Source organism: Staurois parvus, unplaced genomic scaffold, assembly GCF_062004578.1.
Source record: "Staurois parvus isolate SC_StPar_1 unplaced genomic scaffold, SC_StPar_1.0 ptg000249l, whole genome shotgun sequence".
NCBI lineage: Eukaryota > Metazoa > Chordata > Amphibia > Anura > Ranidae > Staurois > Staurois parvus.
Genome location: NW_028318045.1, coordinates 5505477 through 5530604, shown reverse-complemented (window position 1 = coordinate 5530604; position 25128 = coordinate 5505477). Strand labels below are relative to the sequence as shown.

General features: G+C 44.2%; 1 protein-coding gene across 12 annotated transcripts in view; it reads left to right on the top strand.

The window, feature by feature from the left end:
• DGKI (diacylglycerol kinase iota) overlaps positions 1-25128 on the top strand; it is a 461291-nt gene that overhangs the window by 216851 nt on the left and 219312 nt on the right. For 6 of the 12 annotated variants that reach the window (XM_089680689.1, XM_089680694.1, XM_089680691.1 and 3 more), the window contains one exon: positions 7398-7496. In XM_089680689.1, the coding sequence (XP_089536815.1) occupies positions 7398-7496 (99 nt within the window). The remainder of the gene's footprint in view (positions 1-7397; positions 7497-25128) is intronic. The other 6 variants (XM_089680693.1, XM_089680692.1, XM_089680688.1 and 3 more) reach the window with 2 other exon arrangements.

Below are 25128 nucleotides of genomic sequence, written 5' to 3'. Positions count from 1 at the left end.
AGAATTGTAACATTTTGGATTTCCCATCACTTGTTGTCCTGGTGCCAGCAGTCACCAGAATATTTAGAGAGGGTTAATTTCCCCAGTGTCTTTAGTTCCAGTATCACTGCTGCAGCCTGAACCGGAATGCAGACCAGGGCAGACAATTGCTGCCACATACACAGTCAGACATTTATTATTCTCATGTGGTTGTGTTATGTGAGGAGGTGACTGGAAAGATTAGTTCCCATAATAATGTTGGCCTAAAAGCATTTCATAATCTCTGCCTGAAGAAAAATGGCTTACAGCTGACAAAAAGCAATATGGGAAGCTGTTTCTTTCTTTTCATGCTAAAAAAGACTAACAAATGTTGTCTGATTGTTGCGGTGGTGGGGTGGGTTGTAGGTGGTTTGCATCAAAGCAGGGGGGATTTTTAACTCAACCTGAAAGGTCCACTTTAATTTTTACATGTTTTAGGGTATTCATTACAGCATAGCCATATTAGGTTACAAGTAAACCTGTTATTTGTTTAAGCGTAAAGTATACCAGATCAGTCAGGTGGGCAATCCATTTATCACGTTAAAGAACCAGTAGGAAACTCAAGGAACTGGGAGGGGCTAATATCAGCTCTAAAGAAAAGTCAAGATTTGCATATAACAGCAGCTTCCTATATCTCTGGATTTGCCTACTGTTTTGAATTAATTTAACCTTTGCTTATTAATTTTGTATCCTGTCTTTTACCTTTGAGTTACCCAAGTTTGTGGAAGTTGAAGTACGGTAACAAGCTCTCACTGCGTGCCTCTCAAACAGGAGTATTTTACAGAGACTCATGTGGTTGTGCCAGAGCTCTGACTTCAGGGCTGCAAGTCAGTAGTTGCATATTGAGCACCCTACGCTCTAGGGTCCCAGAAACTCTGAACGATTAACAAAGATACATGCATTCTTTAACTGGCTTTAATAAATTCTTAACTAAACTTAAGCAGTTTGAGCAAGTGATAGCTTTGCTTTAAAGTGGAACTATGGGCAGAATAAAAAAGTTACATATATGATACAGGCTGTCTATTTTTGTTTCTCTGTGTCCCCCTTACACCGTATTTGTACCTGGTGATCTTGCCAGTAGATCTATTATTATATTATATTATTCCCACTTCCTGTTACATGGTGACAATGCTGCTCGTTCAGCAGTAAAATCACACAGAAGTGTTGTCAGCCTTTTCACGCTAAACATGTAGGTTTAAATGGACTTTAATTTAAAGACAAACAAACAAAATCTCTAGGTAACATTTTTAAGCAGTAACAGTAGTGGATTATTTTTTTCGTTTGGGAAAAAATGTTTAAACCATATAAATAAAATCTTACCCTTGGAAGCAGCCTCCAGCAAGTGTTTTATGGCTTGTTCCAGCTTTACTTCTGCCACTTTTGCTGGACAGCTTGGCCTGTTACAGGAAGGGGAAAAGTAACAGATCTACTGGCAGGATCAGCAGGTAATTAAACTATGTCACAGACGGGACTCTGAAAAACAAAAACTGCTGTGTTACTGTTAGAGACAGACTGCAGCATATACAATGTAATTTTTTATTTTGCCTAGAATTCTACATTAATTTATTTTTTAATTTTAATTTTCTTTTTAGTTGGTAATTAGTACTACCTTTATTTTATTAGTTGTTGTTTTAGTGTTACAGGCTAATTGCATATTGTAAGAAAATTACAACAGTAATTTTATTGTTGGAAACAAATACCTTGAATGTTATTGATATTCTCTTGTAGAAGTCCAGGGTGGATGAAATAATTTAGTTACCCAAATCCCAGAGTATTCTTTTTCTTGTTTTTTTGAGTATTAAATGTCCATTGACAAGAAAAAAGGCTCTGTGCAAACTGCTTTTTAAACACTGCAACAAATTTATTACAAGATTACATCTTGAGTCAATTCCTTCTTTGGCTGTTCTAAAGTTGTACTGTGCCAGAATGAAACCTGACCCTAACCACATCTTAAATATGTTTGATTGAGACTTGTAGATGTGCAGTTTAGAGTGAAAATCTGTCACATTTTTAGTAATAAATCTGTTGCAGACTTTGCAAATCTGATGCAGATGGTTGCTCATGAATTTAGATGCAGGGCTGCAAATGCATTGCAATTCTGTAGAAAAGCGTTCATTAAGAGGCAACCTGACTTGCAACTAATTGTGTTGCTAATTTGCTTGACAGTTGTCCCGTTTTTGTCACCTGATCCAGAGGTTTGTCCAGTCTGTAAGCAGATTTTCCTGTTGGTGTGCCACTGGCCAGATAACTTTTTAAAATGACTATTGCTAATTTATTGCTGAATGTTTGTGCTGGAAGACAAGTGAAGGTCATTAGACAGATTAGATACCCAATAATGAAGCAGGAAGTTATTCTACTGGTCTGCATGTATGAAGAGATAACCTGGCCGAAGACAAGGCAATCTGTAGATTTCTTGCAAAACCTTTCAGAAATTATCCTAAAAACAGTAGGAACAGTGGGATTATTGATTCCAAAGTCTCTGAAAGATTTTTATTCCAAGTCACATTACATTACATTACATTACATTGAGTTTATATAGCGCCAAAGGGTTTGCTCAGCGCTGTACAATAGAGGGGGGGACAATACATGAAACATTACAGCAGCTACGAACAGCACACGAGGGGTAAGAGGGCCCTACTCTTTCGAGCTTACAATCTGGGAGGGAGGGGGTAGTGGTACAGGAGGAAGTGGCTGTGGGGGATGGAGTGGTAGGAGGAATGAAGGAGAGCAGCAGTTAGGTGAGGGTGGGGTAGGCTTCCCTGAAGAGGTGGGTTTTCAGGGAGTGCCTGAAGGTGAGGAGGGAAGGTGACAGTCTGATGGATTGGGGTAGTGAGTTCCAGAGGATGGGGGAGGACCTGGAGAAGTCTTGCAGACGTGCGTGTGAGGAGGAGACCAGGGAGCAAGATAGAAGGAGGTCCTGTGAAGAGCGAAGGGTACGGGTAGGGTGGTACTTGGGAATCAGGTCGGTGAGGTAGTTAGGGGCAGTGTTGTGAATGGCTTTGTAGGTCAGAGTGAGTAGTTTGAATTTGATGCGTTGGGCGATAGGGAGCCAGTGGAGGGAGAGGCAGAGGGGGGTGGCAGAGGTGGAGCGGCTGGTGAGGTGGATGAGTCTGGCAGCTGAGTTCAGGATGGTCTGAAGCGGGGAGAGTTTGCACTGGGGTAGGCCGGTGAGGAGGGAGTTGCAGTAGTCAAGGCGTGAGATAATCAGGGAGTGCACAAGTAGTTTAGCGGTGTCTGGGGTAAGGAAGGTGCGTATTTTGGCGATATTGCGGAGGTGGAGCCTGCATGTGTTTGTCAGTTATTTGACATGAGGTTGGAAGGAGAGGTTAGAGTCCAGAATGACCCCAAGGACTTTGGCTTGCGGGGCGGGATTGATGGTGGTGATGTTAGTAGTGATGGATAGGATGGGGGGGGGGCGCGGGCAGGAGGGAAGACGAGAAGCTCGGTTTTGGAGAGGTTGAGTTTGAGGAAATGGAGCGACATCCAGTCAGAGATGTCGTTTAGGAGGTGAGTGATGCGGGCGGAGAAAGTGGAGGTGAGGTGAGGGGTGGAGAGGTAAATTTGAGTGTCATCAGCATAGAGATGGTAGTTGAAGCCGTGGGAGTGTATGAGTTTGCCAAGGGAGGAGGTGTAGATGGAGAAGAGAAGGGGTCCAAGGACAGAGCCCTGGGGGACCCCAACAGAGAGGGGGAGGGAAGGGGAGGTGGCACCATTGTAGGAAACGCTGAAGGAGCGTCGGGATAGGTAAGAGGAGAACCAGGAGAGGGCGGTGTCTCTGATGCCAAGGGAGAATAGTTTATTAAGGAGGAGGGGGTGGTCAACTGTGTCGAAGGCCGCGGAGAGGTCCAGGAGGAGGAGGACAGAGTAGTCGCCTTTGGCTTTGGCGGTAAGTAGGTCGTTGGTGATTTTGAGGAGGGCGGTTTCGGTGGAGTGTAGGGGACGGAAGCCGGACTGTAGTGGATCAAGGAGGTTGTTGTCAGTTAGGTGGGCGCTTAGGCGGTTGTAGACTAAGCGCTCCAGGAGTTTGGAAGTGAGTGGCAGCAGGGAGATGGGTCTGAGGTTGTTTGGGTCAGAGGGGTCCAGGGAGGGCTTTTTGAGTATGGGGGTGATGTGCGCATGCTTTAGGGGGGAGGGGAATACGCCGGTAGAGAGGGAGAGATTGAAGATGTGGGTGAGGGAGCAGATGAGGGAAGAGGGGGGTGACTGGAGGAGTCGAGAGGGGATAGGGTCTAGGGGGCAGGTAGTGAGGCGGGCTTCAGAGAAGACCCTGGTGACTTCCTCAGTGGTAGCGGGGCTGAAGGAGTGCAGAGCTGGTGGGGTTACGGTAAGCGGGGTCTTGGGTGTGGAGGGGGGCAGTGCGGTTGCGAGGTCAGAGGAGGGAAGAGATGAGGGGGAGATAGGGGGGGGGAGGCTAGGTGGGGAGGTAGATTGCGAGTTGACTATGTCCTGACGGATAGCATCAATTTTATTGTGGAAATGAGTGGCAATCTCGTGGGCGGTGAGTGAGGTACTGAGTGGAGGAGGGGGGGGAGAGAGCAGGGAGTTGAAGGTGGAGAAGAGTCGGCGAGGGCAGGAGGAGAGGGTGTTAATCAGGTTTACGAAGTAAGCCTGCTTGGCGGCGTGGAGGGAGGAGGTGTAAGTGAGGAAGGCAGATTTGTAGAGGGAGAATGAACGGGGGGACCTGGTTTTGCGCCATAGTCTCTCCAGCGCACGACTGCGACGTTTGAGGCATTTAGTGTGGTCGTTCTGCCATGGTTGGAGCGGTCTGGGTTTGATGTAGCGTGTGGTTAGGCGTGCCAGAGAGTCTAGGGTAGCTGATAGTGAGTCGTTGTACGTGTTAGTGGCTAGGTCAGGACAAGACAGTGGAAGGATGCTGTCGTGTAGGCGGTCGGCAGCTGAGTGGAGGGGGGCCGGGTTCAGGTTGCGAAGGTTGCGGCTGGTGATGGTTTGGCGCTCTGGGGGGGGGGAGTTAGGGGAAGGGGAGATGGAGAATGTGAGGAGGTGGTGGTCGGAGAGAGGGAAGGGGGTGTTAGAGAACTGGTTGAGGGTACAGAGGTGGGAGAAGACGAGGTCCAGGGTGTTCCCAATGATGTGGGTGGAGGATTGAGTGTGCTGTGTGAGCGCGAAGGAGGAGGTTAGGTGGAGGAATTGGGAAGTAGCCGGGCTGTTGTCATTGATGGGGATATTGAAGTCCCCGAGGATGATGGTTGGTAGCTCAGAGGAGAGGAAGAAGGGAAGCCAGGCAGCGAAGTCATCCAGGAAGCGGGGTATGGATCCGGGAGGCCTGTAGATCACTGCGATCCTTAGGGGGGTGGGTGAGAAGAGCCGGATGCAGTGAGCCTCGAAGGAGGAGAAAGTTAGGGAGGGAGGATTAGGGAGGACCTGGAAGGTGCTCAGCGGTGATAGGAGCAGGCCGACCCCACCACCTTTGTGACCGCTCAGTCTTGGTGAATGGGACCAGACGAGACCTCCATAGGAGAGTGCCGCAGGGGAGGTGGAGTCAGTGGCCTGTACCCAGGTTTCGGTGATGGCTAGGAGGTTAAGGGAGCGGGAGATAAAGAGGTCATGGATGGCAGTAAGTTTGTTGCAGACCGAGCGGGCGTTCAGGAGTGCAACCGAGAGAGGGGGGATGGATGCGGGGAGAAGGGGCACAGATATGAGGTTGAGGGGGTTACGGCAGCTGGCGGGAGCAGGGGGGTCCCTAGAGCAGGGGTGAGGTGGCGAGGGGCCAGGGTTCGGGGAGATGTCCCCAGCAGATAGGAGAAGGAGAAGGGTGAGGAAGGTGGCATGGGAATGGGAAGTGTAGGAGCGTGTGGGTCTGATAGTGGTGGCACGTGGGTCGACGGGGGAGTGGAGTAGCAGGAGGAGGTGGTGAGTGCCGTAGTGGGGAGAGGGGAGTAGTGAAGGGGCAATGTAGAGCTGTTTTGGGGGGGTAGGCGGGTAGAGGGAGGCGATTTTTGGGATGGTGGAGAGGAAAATGAGGAGGAGGAGTGCAGGAGGCATGTTGGGGTGGGTGCGGTGACAGTTGGGTCAGGGGAGGTGAAGGGATACAGGTCAGGGCAAGGTGTGTGGGGAATCTGTGTTACCATGGGAGAGTCATTTGAGTCCTTCTGTAGGGGTAGAGTGAGGGTGGAGGGCGGCAGCTGGTTGGCAGCAGTCTGTGGGTGCAGTAAGCTGGTGACCATGGGTGCTGTGGCATGTCTTCAGTGGGTACGGTGGTTCGGCTAGTGGAGGGGTCGTAGGGTGCGATGGCTGGGGGTGATGGTAGGCACGGCGACTGGTGATGCTGGCGGCTCGGTGACTGGGGTTGTTGAGGCCAGGCGTCGGGTGCTGAGGGCTCGGCGTCGTGAGGCGCTGAAGGTGTTGAAGGATCATCATCAGAGTCGAGCGGGGCGTTGCGGTAGCGATCGTCGGCCCTGCGTGGTTTGTGCTCAACCGTGATCTGTTGCGGCCGGTAGGAGAGACCGCAGCTTCAAGGGTCGTGGTGGGCCATTAGTCGCCGGGGCGTCGCCAGAGGGAATAGCGTGCCGGAAATCAGGGTGCTGGGCGAGCGTTCCCTGGTGTGGTGGCTGGCTGGTAATCCCAGGTGGGGTGGTGGGCAGGGGATCCCCGGTGGGATGGTGGCCGTGCTAAGTCACCATTTATAGTTACAAATTGCAATGTTGTTTTAAAACATATCATACCTCAAATGATTGTTCAAAAGAGGCCTCATAGAATTACCACCAAGGCCTCGCAGAATTACCATTGTGTGCTATGATTAAAATAAAACATGGTCAGGGCGGACACAAGGGATGGTCTGCCAAAAAAATGGACCTGGAAACTAAGCACAGAGATCTCACCAATAGACTCACCAAGAGAAAGACACTGTCAGATGGATTAACTCTGTATGTGTCAGTAATGGCAGTTTTGGGCGGATTTACCCTTTAAATATCAAAGTATGTGAAGCTCATAAATGGTCCTTTGTAGTGCAGGGAATCTGCTCAGGAATGCATCTTGTTCTATAGACAATATTTTGTGCATGTTGTTGTTAGTTAGATTTTTGTATTCTTCTTTTGTTGTTTCTGATAGTAACTGGGGATGAAAAGGAGGATAAAGTATAGATTGGAGGTGTATGGTTTTGTTGTAATAAGTGTGCTATTTTTTTTGTTTACCAGTAAAATTAAAAAATTATGTTCAGTTACAAAATCTGATTATAAAAAATAGTTGCTTTCTTCTTGCTTTTGTTTAAAAACTGGCTGTTCATGGACCCATATTGGTATGGTCCATGTACCACCAGGATATAGGCTTGTCTCCCACAGTCCTTAGTCCACCTCTGTGTGTTGCTGTCCGTGCCCACCCTGGATTCAAGCCTGACCCAAGCTCTAATGGTTTTTCCTCAGGTCAGACATTTTTCTTGTTGTTCTAACCAGCAGAATCTGGTGAGGCATCATTGGGTACATCGACGGCGGCAAGAAGGGAAGTGCAGACACTGCGGGAAGGTAAGAGGACCTGTCATCATGTATATTTGTGCTTCTTTGTCCTGAACATTTAGTGACAAAATGTTGATCCATCAGCAGGTTACAGAAATCAGTGCCTCAACTTTAAAAGCTGAACTCTATCCTCACCTTCAGTCTTGCATCATTGCACACGATCCTCTCCTGTTCTGAAATTGTTTACTCTGATTTCTCTGCACACTGTAAGCTTTTCAAAGTGTGCATTAGAGGCTGCAGAAAGTCAGATAAGGAGGCTACAAGTGCGGCCCCTGAAATCAGCAAAGTGACACACATAATATTCAGTAAATGCAATGCTACAGAAAGCTGTCAGAGACTGCAGAGATGCAACAGAAGACAGTTATAGACTGGAGAAATGTTACATGAGGCTGCTAGAGATCATCTTAAAAGCATAAAATGTTTAAAAGAAAAAAGGGGTGGACAACATAGAAAAAGTAAGAAATAAACCAAAGCATTTAAATCTAACACAGTCTTAAGTTTATTTTTTTCTCACTGACTTTGGTGAGCAACAACACACAGACTACTGTCTACAGGGCTCTGAGAACCACACAAGTGCCAACAGGCTGCATGGGACCTCCGAGCTGCAGGTTGGGCATTAGGATGTTAGAGGTTTATGTTATTTTAATACACTGTATAGCCAAATGTGGTCACTTCTCTAAAATATTTCAAATGTTTTCAGTGAAGGTTGCTTTGTGGCAACTGATTGGTGAAGGCCATGTTTCAATATGACTGTGCTCTTGCGCACAATGCCAGCTCCATAAAGAAATGGTTTGCCTGCATACCAGCAGTGCTTAATGGTTTCTCCTGCCACCCCCTGAATCACTACTGTGTCTTGTAATAATATAGGGGTCAATTGGAGCAAGCACAATGTGTGTCAGGGGACACAAAGATTTGGCACTCTTGGAGATGTTTGGACTTACCATCTACAGGACAGGTAAGTATTCACAGCCTTCTGTTGCAGAAGTTCTGCTTTTGATGTTTTTTTTTTGTACTGCTGCCATGTTGGCTTTTTTTTTTTAACCTGATTTAGAAAAATGGCAGCTGGAATGTAGTTACAATGGACAGCACCCTTTTATTGCTTTACACCAGTTTTTAGGTATGGGCTCCATAACATTAAGGCTAGTCAATATAATAATCTTGTTTTCTTGTATATAAGGCTGCTGCATCCAGTAACCCCCTCCTTTCTAGTCTATTCACCTGTTGTGTAGCCTTGGTCCCAGCGTTTTATCATTATACTTTGTAAATGCGATTCCTGACAGCTGCACATACTGCAAATATCCCACTTCTTGTGGTTGGCACCCACATAGCGTAAGTGAAGACTATCATATATTCCTTATCAGCACCAGTAGACATGGCTACAAGTCCTGCTATAATATTGTGTTAAACATAAGGTGTATGATTGGGCACAATTAAAAAACTATATGCATTATATCTCAGCAATACATGCCAATTTCAAATGTTTTGTCTCTTTACAATTGTGGAAAGTAAAGAAAACAGCTGACCGCACAGTTCCTCGACTGTACTGTAATCCTAAACCGTGTTGTCTGTCTGAGTTCTCCCTTCCTGGATTATAAAACTCCTTCTTATGTTATGAAGGTATTCTGTAATCCAGCAGGGAAGAATAGGTCAGGGTTTATAACACATAACCCCTTGATGACAGAATCCGGAGCTCTATTTACAGTGTAGCAGATATGGACCACCTCTCTCAGCTAGGGTCTGTAGTTTTCAGTGTTGGTATCTTGGCAGAGGACTGGTAGCCTTAAGAGACTGATGCAACAGGCCGCCTGATACAATAAATATTCTGCAGGTTTTTTTAAGCGGTTGGGTTAAGTGCATCTGACAGCATGCTGCATTTGTGGGTGTGGCCAAAAACAGTGGGGGCAACTTAAAGGGGCGTGGTAAAATAAAAGCTAAGGCTATTCCGCCTATACACAGCACATATATGCCACAATCTATCTACCCACAAAATATGCTTTAATTACCGTGACACAAGCAAGAGTGTAACAGACATGAAAATACCATCAACATAATACTGTAATTTTTTTATAAATGAAACTCTTCCATTGAATATGCTTTTCTACACACAGCCTACCTTTGAGAAAAAATTCAGGATTATTGGAGTACAGTGGTCAGGAGTATGTTATAAAAGTTCAGCATACACAATATAGTAGTCAGGAATGTGAAATGTACAACATAGTGTCTTTATTACAAGCCTCAGACGTGCATAAGGCACAGAGTGAAGAGGTCAGAAAGTGCAACGCTCAGGAGCACATATTGCAGAGAGTGCAGGGGTCAGGAGTAGATAATGCAGAGAGTGCAGGGGTCAGGAGTACACACCATAAAGAGTGCAGGGTTCATAAGTGTGTATCGTAAAGAGTAAAGGGGCCAGGAGCTCATAAGGCAGAGAGTGCAGGCGTCAGGAGTGTATAATACAGAGAATGCAGCACTAAAAAGTGCATATCGCAGTGTGTGCAGTGCTCACTACTGTATGAAGCAGTAGCGGTGGCGTAGTAGCGGCAGGCATCGTGATTGATGTTGGATCTAATTTGGGGGACATTTATACACTTTTATTTTTCTTCTTTTAGTAAAGGACTTGTCAATGACTTTCTCCTGTCTTTTTTCACACCACACTTTTTTTTGTGAATGAGTAGCGGTACCATGTACCCCATACTCATTCACATGGGGGGGGATCTGGGGGCAAGCTGCATTGGGGGGGAGCTCATTCTCCCCCCCCCTTTGCTGACATACCGGGCTGCATGCTCGGATAAGGGTCTGGTATGGATTTTTTTTTTATTTTGTTGTGGGGTTCCCCTCAAAATCCATTCCAGACCCAAAGGGCTTGGCATGGATGAAGGGGGGACCCCACGCCGTTTTTTTAAACTATTTTTTTAATTGCCGGCAATTCTTTCTTTTACATTCAGCTGTCAGTGGGGAACCCCGCTGACAGCTGAAACATTAACGCATGGTTTTCACTACTAAAATACTGCATGACTTGATAAAATAGCTCATGCGGTATCTTAGTAGCGTTTTTTGGTCAATTCAAAAGTTTTTTCTTTTAAATGCTGTGCGATATCTTACCACACAGACCTCTCAGTACAGACCCCCTCAACATGGACCCCTCAGTACACACTACCCCCAGCATATTAAAAACCTGGTGATCATACTGTATTGTTTAGGCATTTACTGTAATGGGGTGACAACTGTCCCCCAATCATGATCCTGCATAGTAAAAATGTTTCATTTGCCCCTAGCAGGAACTGCAAGCAGCTATTTTGACCCACATTGCCAAAACATGGGCCACCACTGTCACTAGCAGGAAGCTGGTCAAGAGCAATTTTGTGCTGGAATGGACCACCATTGTTTCTAGCAGGAAACAAGTTTGAAACAACCGTTTAGGGTTTGGATGTACTTTAAAGAGACCCTGTCACCAACTTAAAATAAATGCTGGTAAAACAAAGGCAAATCAAATATTTTAAATACTTACTTGCAGTGTTTTCATTTTTATAAACATTTTTTATTTACATTGTGGCTTTGAGCTTGCTAAGGAATTTGACTACTGCAGAAGAGTCAATTCCCTGGCACAGCCCACTCCCTTCTTGCTCCACATAACTCTCTCCTCTTCTGGGAGTGTCTAAGTATTGTTTGTGCTGGTCAGGAAAGTGAGTACATTTTTTTTCTTTGTTTTTGGTGCTGAAAGCCTTGCTCTGACAACTTCGACTCCCCAACCAAATGCTAAAGTACCATTCCCACACTGTCCCAATAGATTACCTTTATGTCAAGAGATATCCCATTCCTACTTGACACAGTTTATCCAAAAGTAGGTTTTTCACTTTATCAGTGTTCTCCTGTAATTTCTCAGATTTTATGCTACTTTCAAATTCGAAACCGAGATAATGGGACAAAATGTGAATATTTTAAAACCGTCACTGTCCCAAGTCTAAGAAACATTTTCATAAAACATAATAAATGCATACAATCTTTGTGTAGCACTTGTCATATCCTGTGCTCATTCTGTCAATGAATCCTCTGGGATCTGCAGGATATATTTAACTCGGAAGAAGGGATTAAAGATAGGAAGGAGAGCCGAGTAGCAGTGATAAACACTCTCATCTTTAACCATATTGTTTTTCTTTGACTGCGGTATGCACATTAGTGCCAGATTCCCCATTGTGGATCCTAACATTCCCCTGGCAAGACTACTCAAGACTTTCCGTGAAGTATTTCCTGTAGTCACAAAGATTTAAAAAGAAGCTATGATGTTTTTTTTTTAATATATATGAGTTTTGAGTTATTATTGAACTGTTTGCTTTTGATGTGACACATTTTTGCCCACTTTCTGTTCTATATTTTCATGATGTTGAGTTGTTCTCTTAATATCAGGTTTTGTGTCCCACATTCTTCTGAAGAACTGTTTTGATAAAATCCTTTAGTCTAAAGAGCCTGTTGCTATCAGTCAGTCCCAGCAGACTGAAATAAAAGGCTAATGAAAGTATTTGATGTTTTTTTTAGAGATATGTATGTGAATGTGATCAGATTAATGTAAGTCATCCTATCCATGTGTATTAAAGTTTTAAGGCTGAACTGCAGAAAAACAGATAAATTAAGAGATGAAATGAGAAATGTCATGCCTGCCTTTTTATTTCTGTCCAACCAGTCCTGAGATTTTTACAGCTCTGCCAATGGTGACCTACATTTTCTCTGCAGTAGTTAAAGTGGTTGTAAAAGATAAACATTTTTTACCTTAATGCATTCACTGCAAAAAGGTAAAAAATGCCCCAGAGTCCTCACTCAGTCTATCGCTATGCCTGTCTATAGCAGGTCTCCATTCACAGAACAGAGAGGCAGCATCAGGAGCCATTGGCTCCTGCTATTCACAATCAAATCCTGTGAGTGGAGAGCAGGGGACGAGGCCTAGCTGTGCTATATGTGTCTATAGATGCACACAGCCTTTCTTGGGAGTGAGCCCATCGCCATAGGAATTGGCTTCCTGTGGAGGCACACGGACAAAAGGAGGAGCTGAGAGCGCCAGTAGGGAACGCTAGAAGAGCAAAACCATTGCACAGAGCAGGTATGTATAAAAGTTTTGTATTATTATTGTTATTTAAAATTTTTCTTTACAACCTTTAACCAACAAAACTAGGTCATCTCCTCATCCCCAGCCTGTGATTGGGTAGTGATAGAGCAGCAACAGACTGATGAGGTCATTTCTCCTCTTATCAGCATGTTAGATGTCAGCCTATGTGAATGTAGCACACCTGATTGTCGGATTGCTTCCCCTCCCTTTTTACAGTCTAAGTGCTTCTATATAATTGAAATCAATGGAAAATGCAGCTTTTGAGTCATATAACCTTTAAAAACCGCACTGCAAACGTGGGAAATGCATTTTTGCCGTGAATCGGTGTGAAAGTAGCTTTAGACCCCTGATATCTCACTTGTGTTCAAATGAAGATAATGGAACACAGACCACCATGGCCAGGGAAAGTGACAGCTGATCCCAGAAGTGACGTAATGCACATTGCTTCCCTGTTCATTATAGCTACAGGAGATAAGAAAACCCGATATTCACTGGTCTCTCTACATTATAGTACCCACGATGGTAATCCCTGGCCCACAGATGGGACAGCGGAGTGCAGGAAACATGCAGGAAAGGGGGATGTGGGTGCAAAACCTGGGGTTCCTGGAAAAGAAGGGGTGGCTGTACAGCTGTCTGATCAATTCCACCTGGCAGCCAACAGTCAGCTTGTCAGATTTACACACACTCAGCTACAGGAACCAGGAGTATGCATAAAATCCCCTGTTGCTGTCAACATATGACAGTGACAGTACGTCAGTGGCAACAAAAGGGTTAAGGTCAAGCTCTTGGACAAGCAGATATTGTCAAAATACAAGAGGCATGTGTATACTTATTGAATCGTGGTGTGCTTTGTGTATTTCTTCCAGGTCTGTGCAGTAATCCTTGCCTCTGTGCGGGAGCTTCCTGTAATAAAGACCAGTCACTGTTGATCTCTCTACTTGTGCAGGATGACTGGTCTTGTCTCCGCCCCCTCCTGTAGTGTTCTGCACCTACTAGGTCCCACCCACAGCTCAGCTCTCAGAACAGGCTATGTACAGCACAGTGATGATGTCACTGCTAGTTTTACAAGTTGAAAGGAGGGTTTGAAAATGCATTTGGGGCATACAAAGTGCATTCATATCTTTTCTGACTATTAAATAGATTGCAATGCAAGTTTTGTGTTGAGTTCAGCTTTAAAAGTATTGAATTTATTTTTCAAAGTTTATACGAGATTTTAGTGACTGATTTTACAGGTACCATATGTTATTAGCAACCCTCCCAAGCACAGGGTGGCTCTAACAACGGATTCTGTTTTGTAGAAGCATAAATTGGGCTCAGTGCTGTATACTACAGCTTAGTAGGATGCCGAATTCTTCTGATTAAGCAGGAAACCCCCTGAACTAAATAATGACACGTTTTGCAGTACTAAAACACTGTAGGTTTTGGCACCAGTCCTTTGGACCTTTTTAATTTGCCTCAAAGTTTAAAAGTGGAATTTACATTTCTATTTTTTAATAAGGCAGACATTGAGCATTGAGTCATCACTCTTAGCGCACCGCTTGGCTTTATAATACAGCTTTATCAGCAGTGGGGAGAGCGGTAACATTAATTAGATCTGTCATTTCCTCAAAAACATGATTTTTGTTGAAGAAATAGACTGTTTATAGAACCTTGTTTGTTTGAGTTACGCTTGAGTGGAGTTAAGTCATTTTTAATTGAACTGATTTATTGTTTATGAGACCTTAGAGGGTCTATTTGTAAATGATTTCACACAACTTTCACATATTTTGCAATTGAATTCAATTAGTAAAATGTGTGAATCATGGGTGAAAGTTGTGTGAATCTTGCATCAGAAGACATAAATAGATAGCACTAAACGTCATAAATAAAATCTCATATAAGCTTTAAAGTGTTTCAAAATCCAGGACCCTGCATTCACTATATCTGGTCTCCCACAGTAGACAAAACATTGAAGTGCAATTATTTTAGTAAATATAAACTGCTAAATACCATTTCTCATCAACACTTAGAGCAGTCTTGTGACTTCTTTCATTGTCCAGCAGAGCACATGTCAAAGCTTGTAGGAGGCTTTTTCATTCTGCTCTAGGAGGATGCAGAACCCCTGACCTCTGTCTGGAAAGTGCTGATTGGCCCTGTGCTGATCACATGCACTCTCCCAAGAAAAAAAAAACCTCTCTAGCAATACACACCAGACTGAGCATGTGCAGAATGTCTCCACACCATATGTCTTATCAGGAGATAAGAGGGGGGCACTGGAAGAAGGAAGGATCAGAGAAGTCAGGATCAAACAGCATTTTTACACAATACAGATGATTAACCCCTTAAGTTCCACAGTGAAATGTTAATGCAATAGCAAAAGTTATTTTCAATATTTTTAAATTCACAGCTTTCTTTAAAGGATAAGTTCACCTTTGGAATATGTTATATGTTCCACCCATTTTAGGGTGGAACATGTAATATGTTCCCATAGCTGCGGCCGCGCCCACTGCCCCCAGCTCCCTCTGACAGATAGTACAGGGAGACTTCTCCCCGTACTCTCTGTCAGATTTGAAAACAGCGTGGCTGTGCGGGGCTCCACCTACATGGCTTCGTCACTCATTCACAGAGTTCTGTGAATGAGTGCCCACAAGTCCGGACAGTCGTAGCAGCTGTCGGCTTGTAGTTTACAATTAACTACCACGGCGCTGTGGAACGCTGTGTTAGTTCATTGAAGCTTCCTGTCACAATATCTGCTTGGGCGTACATCCTGTATGGCAAGCAGATATTCTGACAGGTCTGCAGGAGACCTGCATGGTACCAGCAATCTACTGATTGCTTGTTCCTTTGGACAAAAATAATAAATGCACACATTTTTACCTGCAAAATATCCAAAAAGTATCCAAAAGGTGAACTTATCCTTTAAACTAATCCATGGTGATCCTGCCATGAAGGTTCTTGTGCAGGCACTTCCTGGTTTAGGGTGAACGTACTCTACTCCATCTACCAGTTGTGTTTCTGCATTGTGACCCTGTGACATGGGCTTTTGGTGGATACGTGCCTATTTCAACACACATTACACAGGCTGTTGTCACCATAGGGAAAAACCACCCTGAAAAAGCCATGCAGTCATTGTTCGAGGATGTGGCTGCAAAAAGGGTTCAGGAGATCAGCAGCAATGAGATAAAACAAATGGTGAAAAAAAAGGGAAAACAAGTATTTTATTCAGTAACTTGGCAAGTGTTTATGTTATACAGTGACCTAGGAAACGACATGTCATCCATTTATGTTTGGCATTTACTTTATAACAGTGGTTCTCAACCTTTCTAATGCCGCGACCCCTTAATACAGTTCCTCATGTTGTGGTGACCCCCAACCATAAAATTATTTTCGTTGCTACTTCATAACTGTAATTCTGCAGTGGGAGGAATAGTGCCTCATCATTGGTGTCAGTGGGAGGAATAGTGCCCCATCATTGGTATCAGTGGGAGGAATAGTGCCACGCCATTGGTGTCAGTGGGGGGAATAGTGTCCCATCATTGATATCAGTGGGAGGAATAGTGCCCCATCACTGATGTCAATGGGAGGAATAGTGCCCCATCATTGGTATCAGTGGTAGGAATAGTGCCCCCATCATTGGTGTCAGTGGTAGGAATAGTGCCCCATCATTGGTGTCAGTGGGAGGAATAGTGCCCCATCATTGGTGTCAGTGGGGGGAGGAATAGTGCCCCATCATTGGTGTCAGTGGGGGGAGGAATAGTGCCCCATCATTGGTGTCAGTGGGGGGAGGAATAGTGCCCCATCGTTGGTGTCAGTGGGGGGAGGAATAGTGCCCCATCGTTGGTGTCAGTGGGAGGAATAGTGCCCAATCATTGGTGTCAGTGGGGGGAGGAATAGTGCCCCATCGTTGGTGTCAATGGGAGGAATAGTGCCCCATCATAGGTGTCAGTGGGGGGAATAGTGCCCCATCATTGGTGTCAGTGGGGGGAATAGTGCCCCATCATTGGTGTCAGTGGGGGGAATAGTGCCCCATCATTGGTGTCAGTGGGGGGAATAGTGCCCCATCATTGGTGTCAGTGGGGGGAATAGTGCCCCATCATTGGTGTCAGTGGGGGGAATAGTGCCCCATCATTGGTGTCAGTGGGGGGAATAGTGCCCCATCATTGGTGTCAGTGGGGGGAATAGTGCCCCATCATTGGTGTCAGTGGGGGGAATAGTGCCCCATCATTGGTGTCAGTGGGGGGAATAGTGCCCCATCATTGGTGTCAGTGGGGGGAATAGTGCCCCATCATTGGTGTCAGTGGGGGGAATAGTGCCCCATCATTGGTGTCAGTGGGGGGAATAGTGCCCCATCATTGGTGTCAGTGGGAGGAATAGTGCCCCATCACTGGTGTCAGTGGGAGGAAAAGTGCCCCATCACTGGTGTCAGTGGGAGGAATAGTGCCCCATCACTAGTGTCAGTGGGAGGAATAGTGCCCCATCATTGGTGTCAGTGGGAGGAATAGTGCCCCATCATTGGTGTCAGTGGGGGGAATACGGCCCCATTATTGGTGTCAGTGGGAGGAATAGTGCCCCATCATTGGTGTCAGTGGGGGGAATAGTGCCCCATCATTGGTATCAGTGGGAGGAATAGTGCCCCCATCATTGGCGTCAGTGGGAGGAATAGTGCCCCATCGTTGGCATCAGGGGGAGCAATAGTGCCCCAACATTGGTGTCAGTGGGAGGAATAGTGCCCCATCGTTGGTATCAGAGGGAAGTATAGTGCCCCATCGTTGGTGTCAGTGGGAGGAATAGTGCCCCATCGTTGGTGTCAGTGGGAGGAATAGTGCCCCATCATTGGTGTCAGTGGGAGGAATAGTGCCCCATCATTGGTGTCAGTGGGAGGAATAGTGCCCCCATCATTGGTGTCAGTGGGAGGAATAGTGCCCCATCGTTGGCATCAGGGGGAGCAATAGTGCCCTAACATTGGTGTCAGTGGGAGGAATAGTGCCCCATCGTTGGTATCAGAGGGAAGTATAGCGCCCCATCGTTGGTGTCAGTGGGAGGAATAGTGCCCCATCGTTGGTGTCAGTGGGAGGAATAGTGCCCCATCGTTGGTGTCAGTGGGGGGAGGAATAGTGCCCCATCGTTGGTAATAGTGACACCAATGATTGGGCACTATTCCTCCCACTGACACCACTGATACTTACCTTGCTGACCCCTGCTCCAGCCTGGGCTCGCTCGCTCCCTCCCTCTCCCATGGTACAAACACTTACCGGTCAGATGGCTTCCTTCTCCGGCCGCTTTCCTCCTCTTCACTCGCTCGTGCTTCGCGGTGCCGCTCGGCTCCTCCTTTCCAAGCTCCACCTCCTCGCCGATGATTGGCCGCCTGTGTGCCTCTCTTGAGCTACAGTTCCGGCGGCCAATCACCGACGAGGAAGGATTGATCCCGGGGGTGTGTCCAGATGACAGGGACGGCATGTCATCCCACCCACACCTGCAGACGGATCAAGGAGCGGTGTCTCGGTTCCTAAGGCCATCGGAAATATGTGTTTTCCGATGGTCTTAGGCGACCCCTGGGAAAGTGTCGTTCGACCCCCAAAGGGGTCGCGACCCCCAGGTTGAGAACCGCTGCTTTATAACATAACATCATCTTTCACCTTCTTAGCACAGAATACCTGAAACAAAGTCTGTTTTCAGAGGTCAGTGGATCACTTGTCTCTTTGTGCTGTGTAGCTAAAGCAGGACTCCGCTAAGCACTAGAATCTAACAAGAATAACTAGGATAAGCACTAGAATTTAACAACCCTTTCTGTGAAGCAGTGTTTTAGATAATCCCCTGTGTCTCTGATCATAATTCAATAACTAAAATAATTTATCCCTATCCTCAATTTCATTTCTAATCCTAAAACCTTACTGTTACCTGTAATTGTTATACCTTCAATACCCTCAAGATATTAAACCCAAAAGCAAACATTTATTATATTGCAGCTTACCAATTCTTAGATATAATGGCTGCATTAGTTTTCTTTTTTTAGGCTTTCTTTCTTTTACTTCCACGTGGTGATCCTACCAGTAAGTCTGTTGTTTTTAAAAAAAACCCACTGTCCTGCACATGTAGCAATTAGACGGTTGGGTCAAACGATTTACCGCTGACAGCAGTACTTAGAATGGTCAGCTTTTATTAATTTATATAAAACCTGTATCTCAAAAGGAAAAAAAGCAGTTTACTGTAACTGCTTAAAAGTGTGATCTGCTGTTTGGCTTCAGTTTGTTAGTCCATCTAATGCTATCCTCTTCCCAGCCTGAAAATGCTGCTGTTCAGAGGAGTCTCTGTTTCTCCTTCATCCAGAGTGTAGGCACCCAGACAGGAAGTGTGTTACTGGTCAGATTGCCAGGTGAAAGCATATGGGAAAAAGCCTAAAAAAGAAAACTAATGTAGCCAATACATCTAAGGATTGGTAAGATGCAGTATATTACTTTTTGGTTTTGGATTTAAAATGCAGTATATGTAAACCCTCACCTTGTAAAACAACCCATTCAGTTTAAAATACAAGTGAAAGGTAAAATATTTGCGTATACATATAAAAAACATTATAAATACCTTTTTTCCCCCTTTTTTTTATAAGTGATCACATACCCTCAGTTCCCTAGCCATGCCTGAGTTCCTGGCGTAGCTAGAGAACTGACTGTGATGTGCTTTCATGCCTAGTGTGGTCAGTTTTTAATAGGAAAGCAGAGTGACTGGCAGGAACACCTTAGGTTTCACACAAAGGAAGCAAAACAAAGAGAACAGGATACTTTTTCATACAAGTACATGGAAAATTACTGAAAATCCTCAGAATATTATATATTTTCTGAAAGCTGAGGCCTTGTAGAATAGAAATATGGTAGTTGCAATTTTTCTATGTTGCACAATATTTGTGCAAATGTTTATCAAATCTATATTTTCAGGAAAAAATACACTAGAATGAATTTTATTGCAAACAAACACAATTGAATCTACATTTTTATAGAAGATAAAAATAGGGTAGTATAGATTAAATAGATAAAAAATGTGTCAGGCCTTAAAATGCATGCGCCTGTTAAATGGTGAAAAATTGTGGTACCCCAAATTTTCAATAGGCAACACTTTCAAGTACAACTATAGTTTTGGATAGAGCAAATGTATTTGGGGTGTGTACAGGGGGACATAGTTGGTTTTAATTCTATTTATTATTTAATTCTATTATAATTGTATTTTTTTAGGTTAAAGAGTATTTTTTAACTTTTTTTCCATTTAACTTTATTGCTTTCACAAGATGGCTAACAAGCCCCATATGTGATAGCATTGGCAGGTGACAAGCACTCTTTATAGAGATATCAGGGGTCTAGTAGACCCCTTATGTCTCCCCTGCCCTCTGCTGAAGCCAATCGTGCACGCAGCTGAAACTGTGCACCCATTTGGCTAGCTGGAATGTTGACAGCCCTGAACTGAAAGTGCTACAGAGGAGTAAGGGAGGAATAAAGAGGAGATCAAGTATCGGATGTTCTTTAGTCTCCTCCTGCTTTCCATCCTGACTGTGGTGTCCGTTTATGAACCAGCGGTAATAGATCGCTGCTCAGTTCTCCGGCATTCTCGGAGAACACAGTTCTCCTGTGATTGCAGTTTATGAAGCAGTTCTCCAAACGAAGGGAGAACGGTCTCCAAACGCTGGAGAACGGTCTACAAACTCTGGAAAACGGCTGATTTTACTATAATCTTGCGAGATTACAGTAAAAGATCAGTTTACTAAACAGAGGTAAATTATCTCTGCTTAGTTTTCGGTCCCTCCGATTCTCCAGCTCTGGGCTGGAGAATATGGAGGGAGAACACAGATCTCCAGAGAAGGGCTGAACATATTCTCCTGGGTGTTATAAACTGTGAATGACCAGAGAATAGCTGGGATCCTCTGAATCTCAGCTATTCTGTGTGTCATAAACTGACACCTGTAGATGTTGTGGTCCTGGGCTCCTGGGAAGAGAGGGAGAACCCGGGAACCACCAGGAGGCATGGTGGGGACAACATGCACTGGTCATTAAAAGTGATTGGGCAGCTCCACAACCGGCCACTTCACTTTTACATAAAAGCCCAGCGCCTACTGATAAAAATTAAAACAGGTTCACAATTGCTACTGCAGCTGTGAGTCTCTTTCACCCTGTTCATTGTTTGGACTTGCCATGCACATCCAAAAGTGCTGAACTAGTTAAGCAATGGATTTGTATGGATTACTCTTGGAAAATAGCAATCTATCATATATAGAAACCCTGCAATGTGTCAAACATTAAGCAATAGAGATGAAAATCGGCTGTTTTTTTCCATAAATTATACTTCTATTTAACAGTCACGTGACGGCACAGGCTTTCTTCCTGACCCCTTTTTTCCAGTGCCAGGGCATAGTTATATGGCAGGGGTCATGATTACATTCACTAAGTGCACCAGCTGTTGTAATAGCGAGGCTTCTGCTAGGAGCCACTGTCATTCAAACTGAGCAGGGCTCGGTTGTGGGGGCATGTCAGCCAAGCCAACTATGGGACTACAGGCATGTTGTGCATTGGTCCTGTATCTATGATTAAGAGCTGTGGGATGCAAACAAGAGATGAAAATTGACAATGCTCACATGAATTTGCTCCTGTTCTTAGCATGGTCAGAAACCTCAAGGAAGAAGAGGTCAATAGCAGGATGACCAGATATTTGCTGCCATTTATGAGTGACATAAATAAAATGAATATGTATGAGAGTTAGTAGGGACAGAGGGATCCATTACCAGATTTTTGATTGTAAGGTTTATATACTCTTTAACCTAAACTTTAACCCTAAATACATTTTTATAATGAATTTGGAAATTTAAAGCCCAATTTCTTTTTTATTTCTTTATAGTCCTGTACCCCCTTCTCTGAATGTAAAGATTTATCACCGATTTTGCTAGAAAATGTTTTAGAATACCTTTTTCTCTCAAAGTAAATGCTGCTTTCTCCAATCTCTCCTACTCAAGTGTTCTGTGTTGGCATGTGTTGAGTAACAACCACATCTTTCAGAACAGGTATCCTCACATAAATTTGTAATGTAGAGGGAGACAGGGTGATTCTGACCAGGTCTGTTACTGAGTGCTGATTACTGAGGGCACCAGATCTACCTCTGTTGCCTATTCGATTGCACAGTCATATAAACTTTGTACAACTGTAGTAACAGAAAAGTGGTGGTCAGGCTATGAAAATGGAGGTTGTTAGTACAGTATGTATCTGACTGCCTATCTCTTTTGGTGTCTTCAGTTGGGCTTTAAAACAGAACTCCAGGTAAATAGAAACAAAACACTAGCCCAGATATATTTTGTTAAATGCATTAAAAGTATACCAGTATAATGATTTATCTTTATTTTATCATTCACAACCTCCTGCACAAAAAAAATCAGACTAACAGTAGAAGGTTCTTTACTGGGGCAGCGCTGTGGCTAAGTGCTTAGCACTTCTGTGCAGCAGCACTAAGGTCATCGGTTTAAATTGCAACCACAGCACTACCTGCGTGGAGTTTGCCTGTTCTTCCTATGCCTGCCAGTACTCCAGTTTACTCCCATGCTCCAAAGACATGCTAGTAGGTTAATTGGCTCCTGCCATAGTATGTGTACACTATATTGCCAAAAGTATTGGGACACCCCTCCAAATCATTGGATTCAGGTGTTCCAATCACCTCCATGGCCACAGTTGTAAAACTCAAGCACCTAGGCATGCAGACTGCTTCTACAAATGTTTGTGAAAGAATGGTTCTCTCTCAGGAACTCAGTGAATTCAAGCGTGGTACCATGATAGGTTACCACCTGTGCAATAAATCCATCTGTGAAATTTCCTTGCTACTAAATATTCCACGATCAACTGTTAGTGGTACTATAACAAAGTGGAAGAAACTGGGAACAGCAGCAACTCAGCCACGAAGTGGTAGGTCACGTAAAATGACAGAGCGGGGTCAGCTCATGCTAAAGCACACAGTGCGCAGAAGTCACCAACTGTCTGCAGAGTCAATAGCTAATGACCTTCAAACTTTGTGTAACCTTCAGATTAGCACAACAACAGTGCATAGAGACCTTCATGGAATGGGTTTCCATGGCCGAGCAGCTGCATCCAAGCCTTACATGAGCAAGTGCAATGCAAAGCGTTGAATGCAGTGGTGTAAAGCAGGATGCCACTGGACTCTAGAGCAGTGGAGACATGTTCTCTAGAGTGACAAATTACACTTCTCTGTCTGGCAATCTTATTGGACATTCCTGGGTTTGGCGGTTGCCAGGGGAATGGTACTTGTCTGACTGCATTGTGCCAATTGTAATGTTTGGTGGAGGGGGGATTATGGTGTAGGGTTGTTTTTCAGGGGTTGGGCTTGGCCCCCTAGTCCCACTGAAAGGAACTCTTAAGGCGTCAGCATACCAAGACATCTTGGACAATTTCATGCTCCTAACTTTGTGGGAACAGTTTCGGGATGGCCCCTTTCTGTTCCAACATGGCTGCGCACCAGTGTAAAAAGCAAGGTCCATAAAGACATGGATGAGTTTGGGATGAAGGAACTTTACTGGCCTGTTTTAGCTGCAAAGGGTGGGCCAACTCAATATTGAACCCTACAGGCTAAGATTGGGATGCCATTAAAGCTCATGTGCGTGTAAAGGCAGGCATCCCAATACTTTTGGCAATATAGTGTATGTATAAATGTGAGTTAGGAACCTTAGATTGATGTGAATGTATAATACATATGTAAAGTGTTGGGTGAACTGTTGGCACTATATGTAAATACGTGTAATAAATAAATGCTATTGGGCACAATTGCATTGCACAGTGTTGCCAACATTACATGTTTCAGTCACTGTGATCTTGTGGGGAGTTGTAGTAACAGAGACTCTATCAGAAAGAGTAAACTTCTGCAGGTATAAAGTGAAGGCACCTAGAGGTGCACATACCTTCAACAGCCTTCCAAATGTCCCTGTTGTGGCTAGTCTCTGGGACGTTCTGATAGGCAGATCTTCAACACTTCTGGATAGTGTCAGAGCATGCCACTACCTCCTGCCCTTTCTTCCCCCACACCCACATTCTTACTGGCCCATTACTATGATGGGTTGGATTAGACAATAGGAATGTGCAGGAGATATTATGGGTCAGGCAAGCTATGGCATTAACAGGAATAAACTAGGATTCAGCTGTAATGGCAAGGTTTTGGACCTTGCTGCTGGTATGTGGTGCCTGCACTTATACAAGCAATTATTTAGCAGGCTCTTTTTATAGGCGCAGCAAAAAGTGAAAACAACTTCTACTGCATAATGATGCCCTTTCATAGTCTGTTAAGCAGGCAGGTGAACCAAGCACTTTCAAAGCAATCATGCCGCCACTACACCTCCAGTATCATAATATGGCTCTTTTCAAGTCAATGGGGATTGGCCAGTGCTGAAGAGGTTTTGTATCAGAAAAGGCTATAAACGCTGAATGAGGCCTTGGCACTAATAAGAAATGTATCTCTAATTGATTGATTGATCTCTTCTTGATTGATTGAACACTGGAGAAAGCGACAGGACAGTTTAATTAAAGTTGATATGAAGGTATACCTTGCTCATAAACAGGGTGGATTTTATTTAAATCAAACTGATTTAAATCACGATTTAAATCACTAGTCAGTAAGGCTTGATTTAAATCATAGTTTTCTACATAAAGACTAATTCTTGCTGGTATAACTTTAATATGCAAGTAGATGAAGATTTTTAGAATAACAACTTTTCATATTAGTTTTTTTATCCCCAGTTTAATAGGTTAATCATTCATATTTGGACAACTTTTCTGTTGTACTTAGGAAGGAGAAAAATAATCATTACCTTAATAATAACAATTTAAATAGATTTATTCAACTGAAACAATAACATTACAGCATATGTTATTTGCTTAAACAAACATCCATGTTTGTTAACTAATTTGGCTAAACAAAATATATATATTTTAAGAAACTAATGCAGGCCATAGACGGGTCGAAAACTGGCCAATTTTCTTTAAAAAAATGAAAAATCGGTCGTTCAAGTGGCCGACGTTACCAGCAACGGTAAAAAAAATCGGCCGATTTTCATCCCGTCTACAGCCGGCAAAAAGTGTCCCTGCAGAGAGCTCCGCTATTTCTTTGACCGTTCCTTGACATTTATAGCGGTTGCAACAATGTATCTATTTGTATCCATTTAGGATACAGATGTTTTTATTCGGAAACAAATAAATACATTGTTGCAACCGCTATAAATGTCAAGGAACTGTCAGAAGAAATAGCGGAGCTCTCTGCAGGGATGCTTTTTGCCGGACTGGAATTCCTCTTCTTCTTCATCCTCTTCTTCATCCTCTTCTTCATCCTCTTCTTCATCCTCTCCTTATTCCTATTCTTCTTCTTCCTATTCTTCTTCTTCCTATTCTTCTTCTTCCTCCTCTTCTTCTTCATCCTCTTCTTCTTCATCCTCTTCTTCATCGTCTTCTTCTTTTTCATCATCCTCTTCTTCTTCTTCTTCCTCTTCTTCTTCTTCATCATCCTCTTCTTCTTCTTCTTCTTTTTCATCCTCTTCTTCTTCAT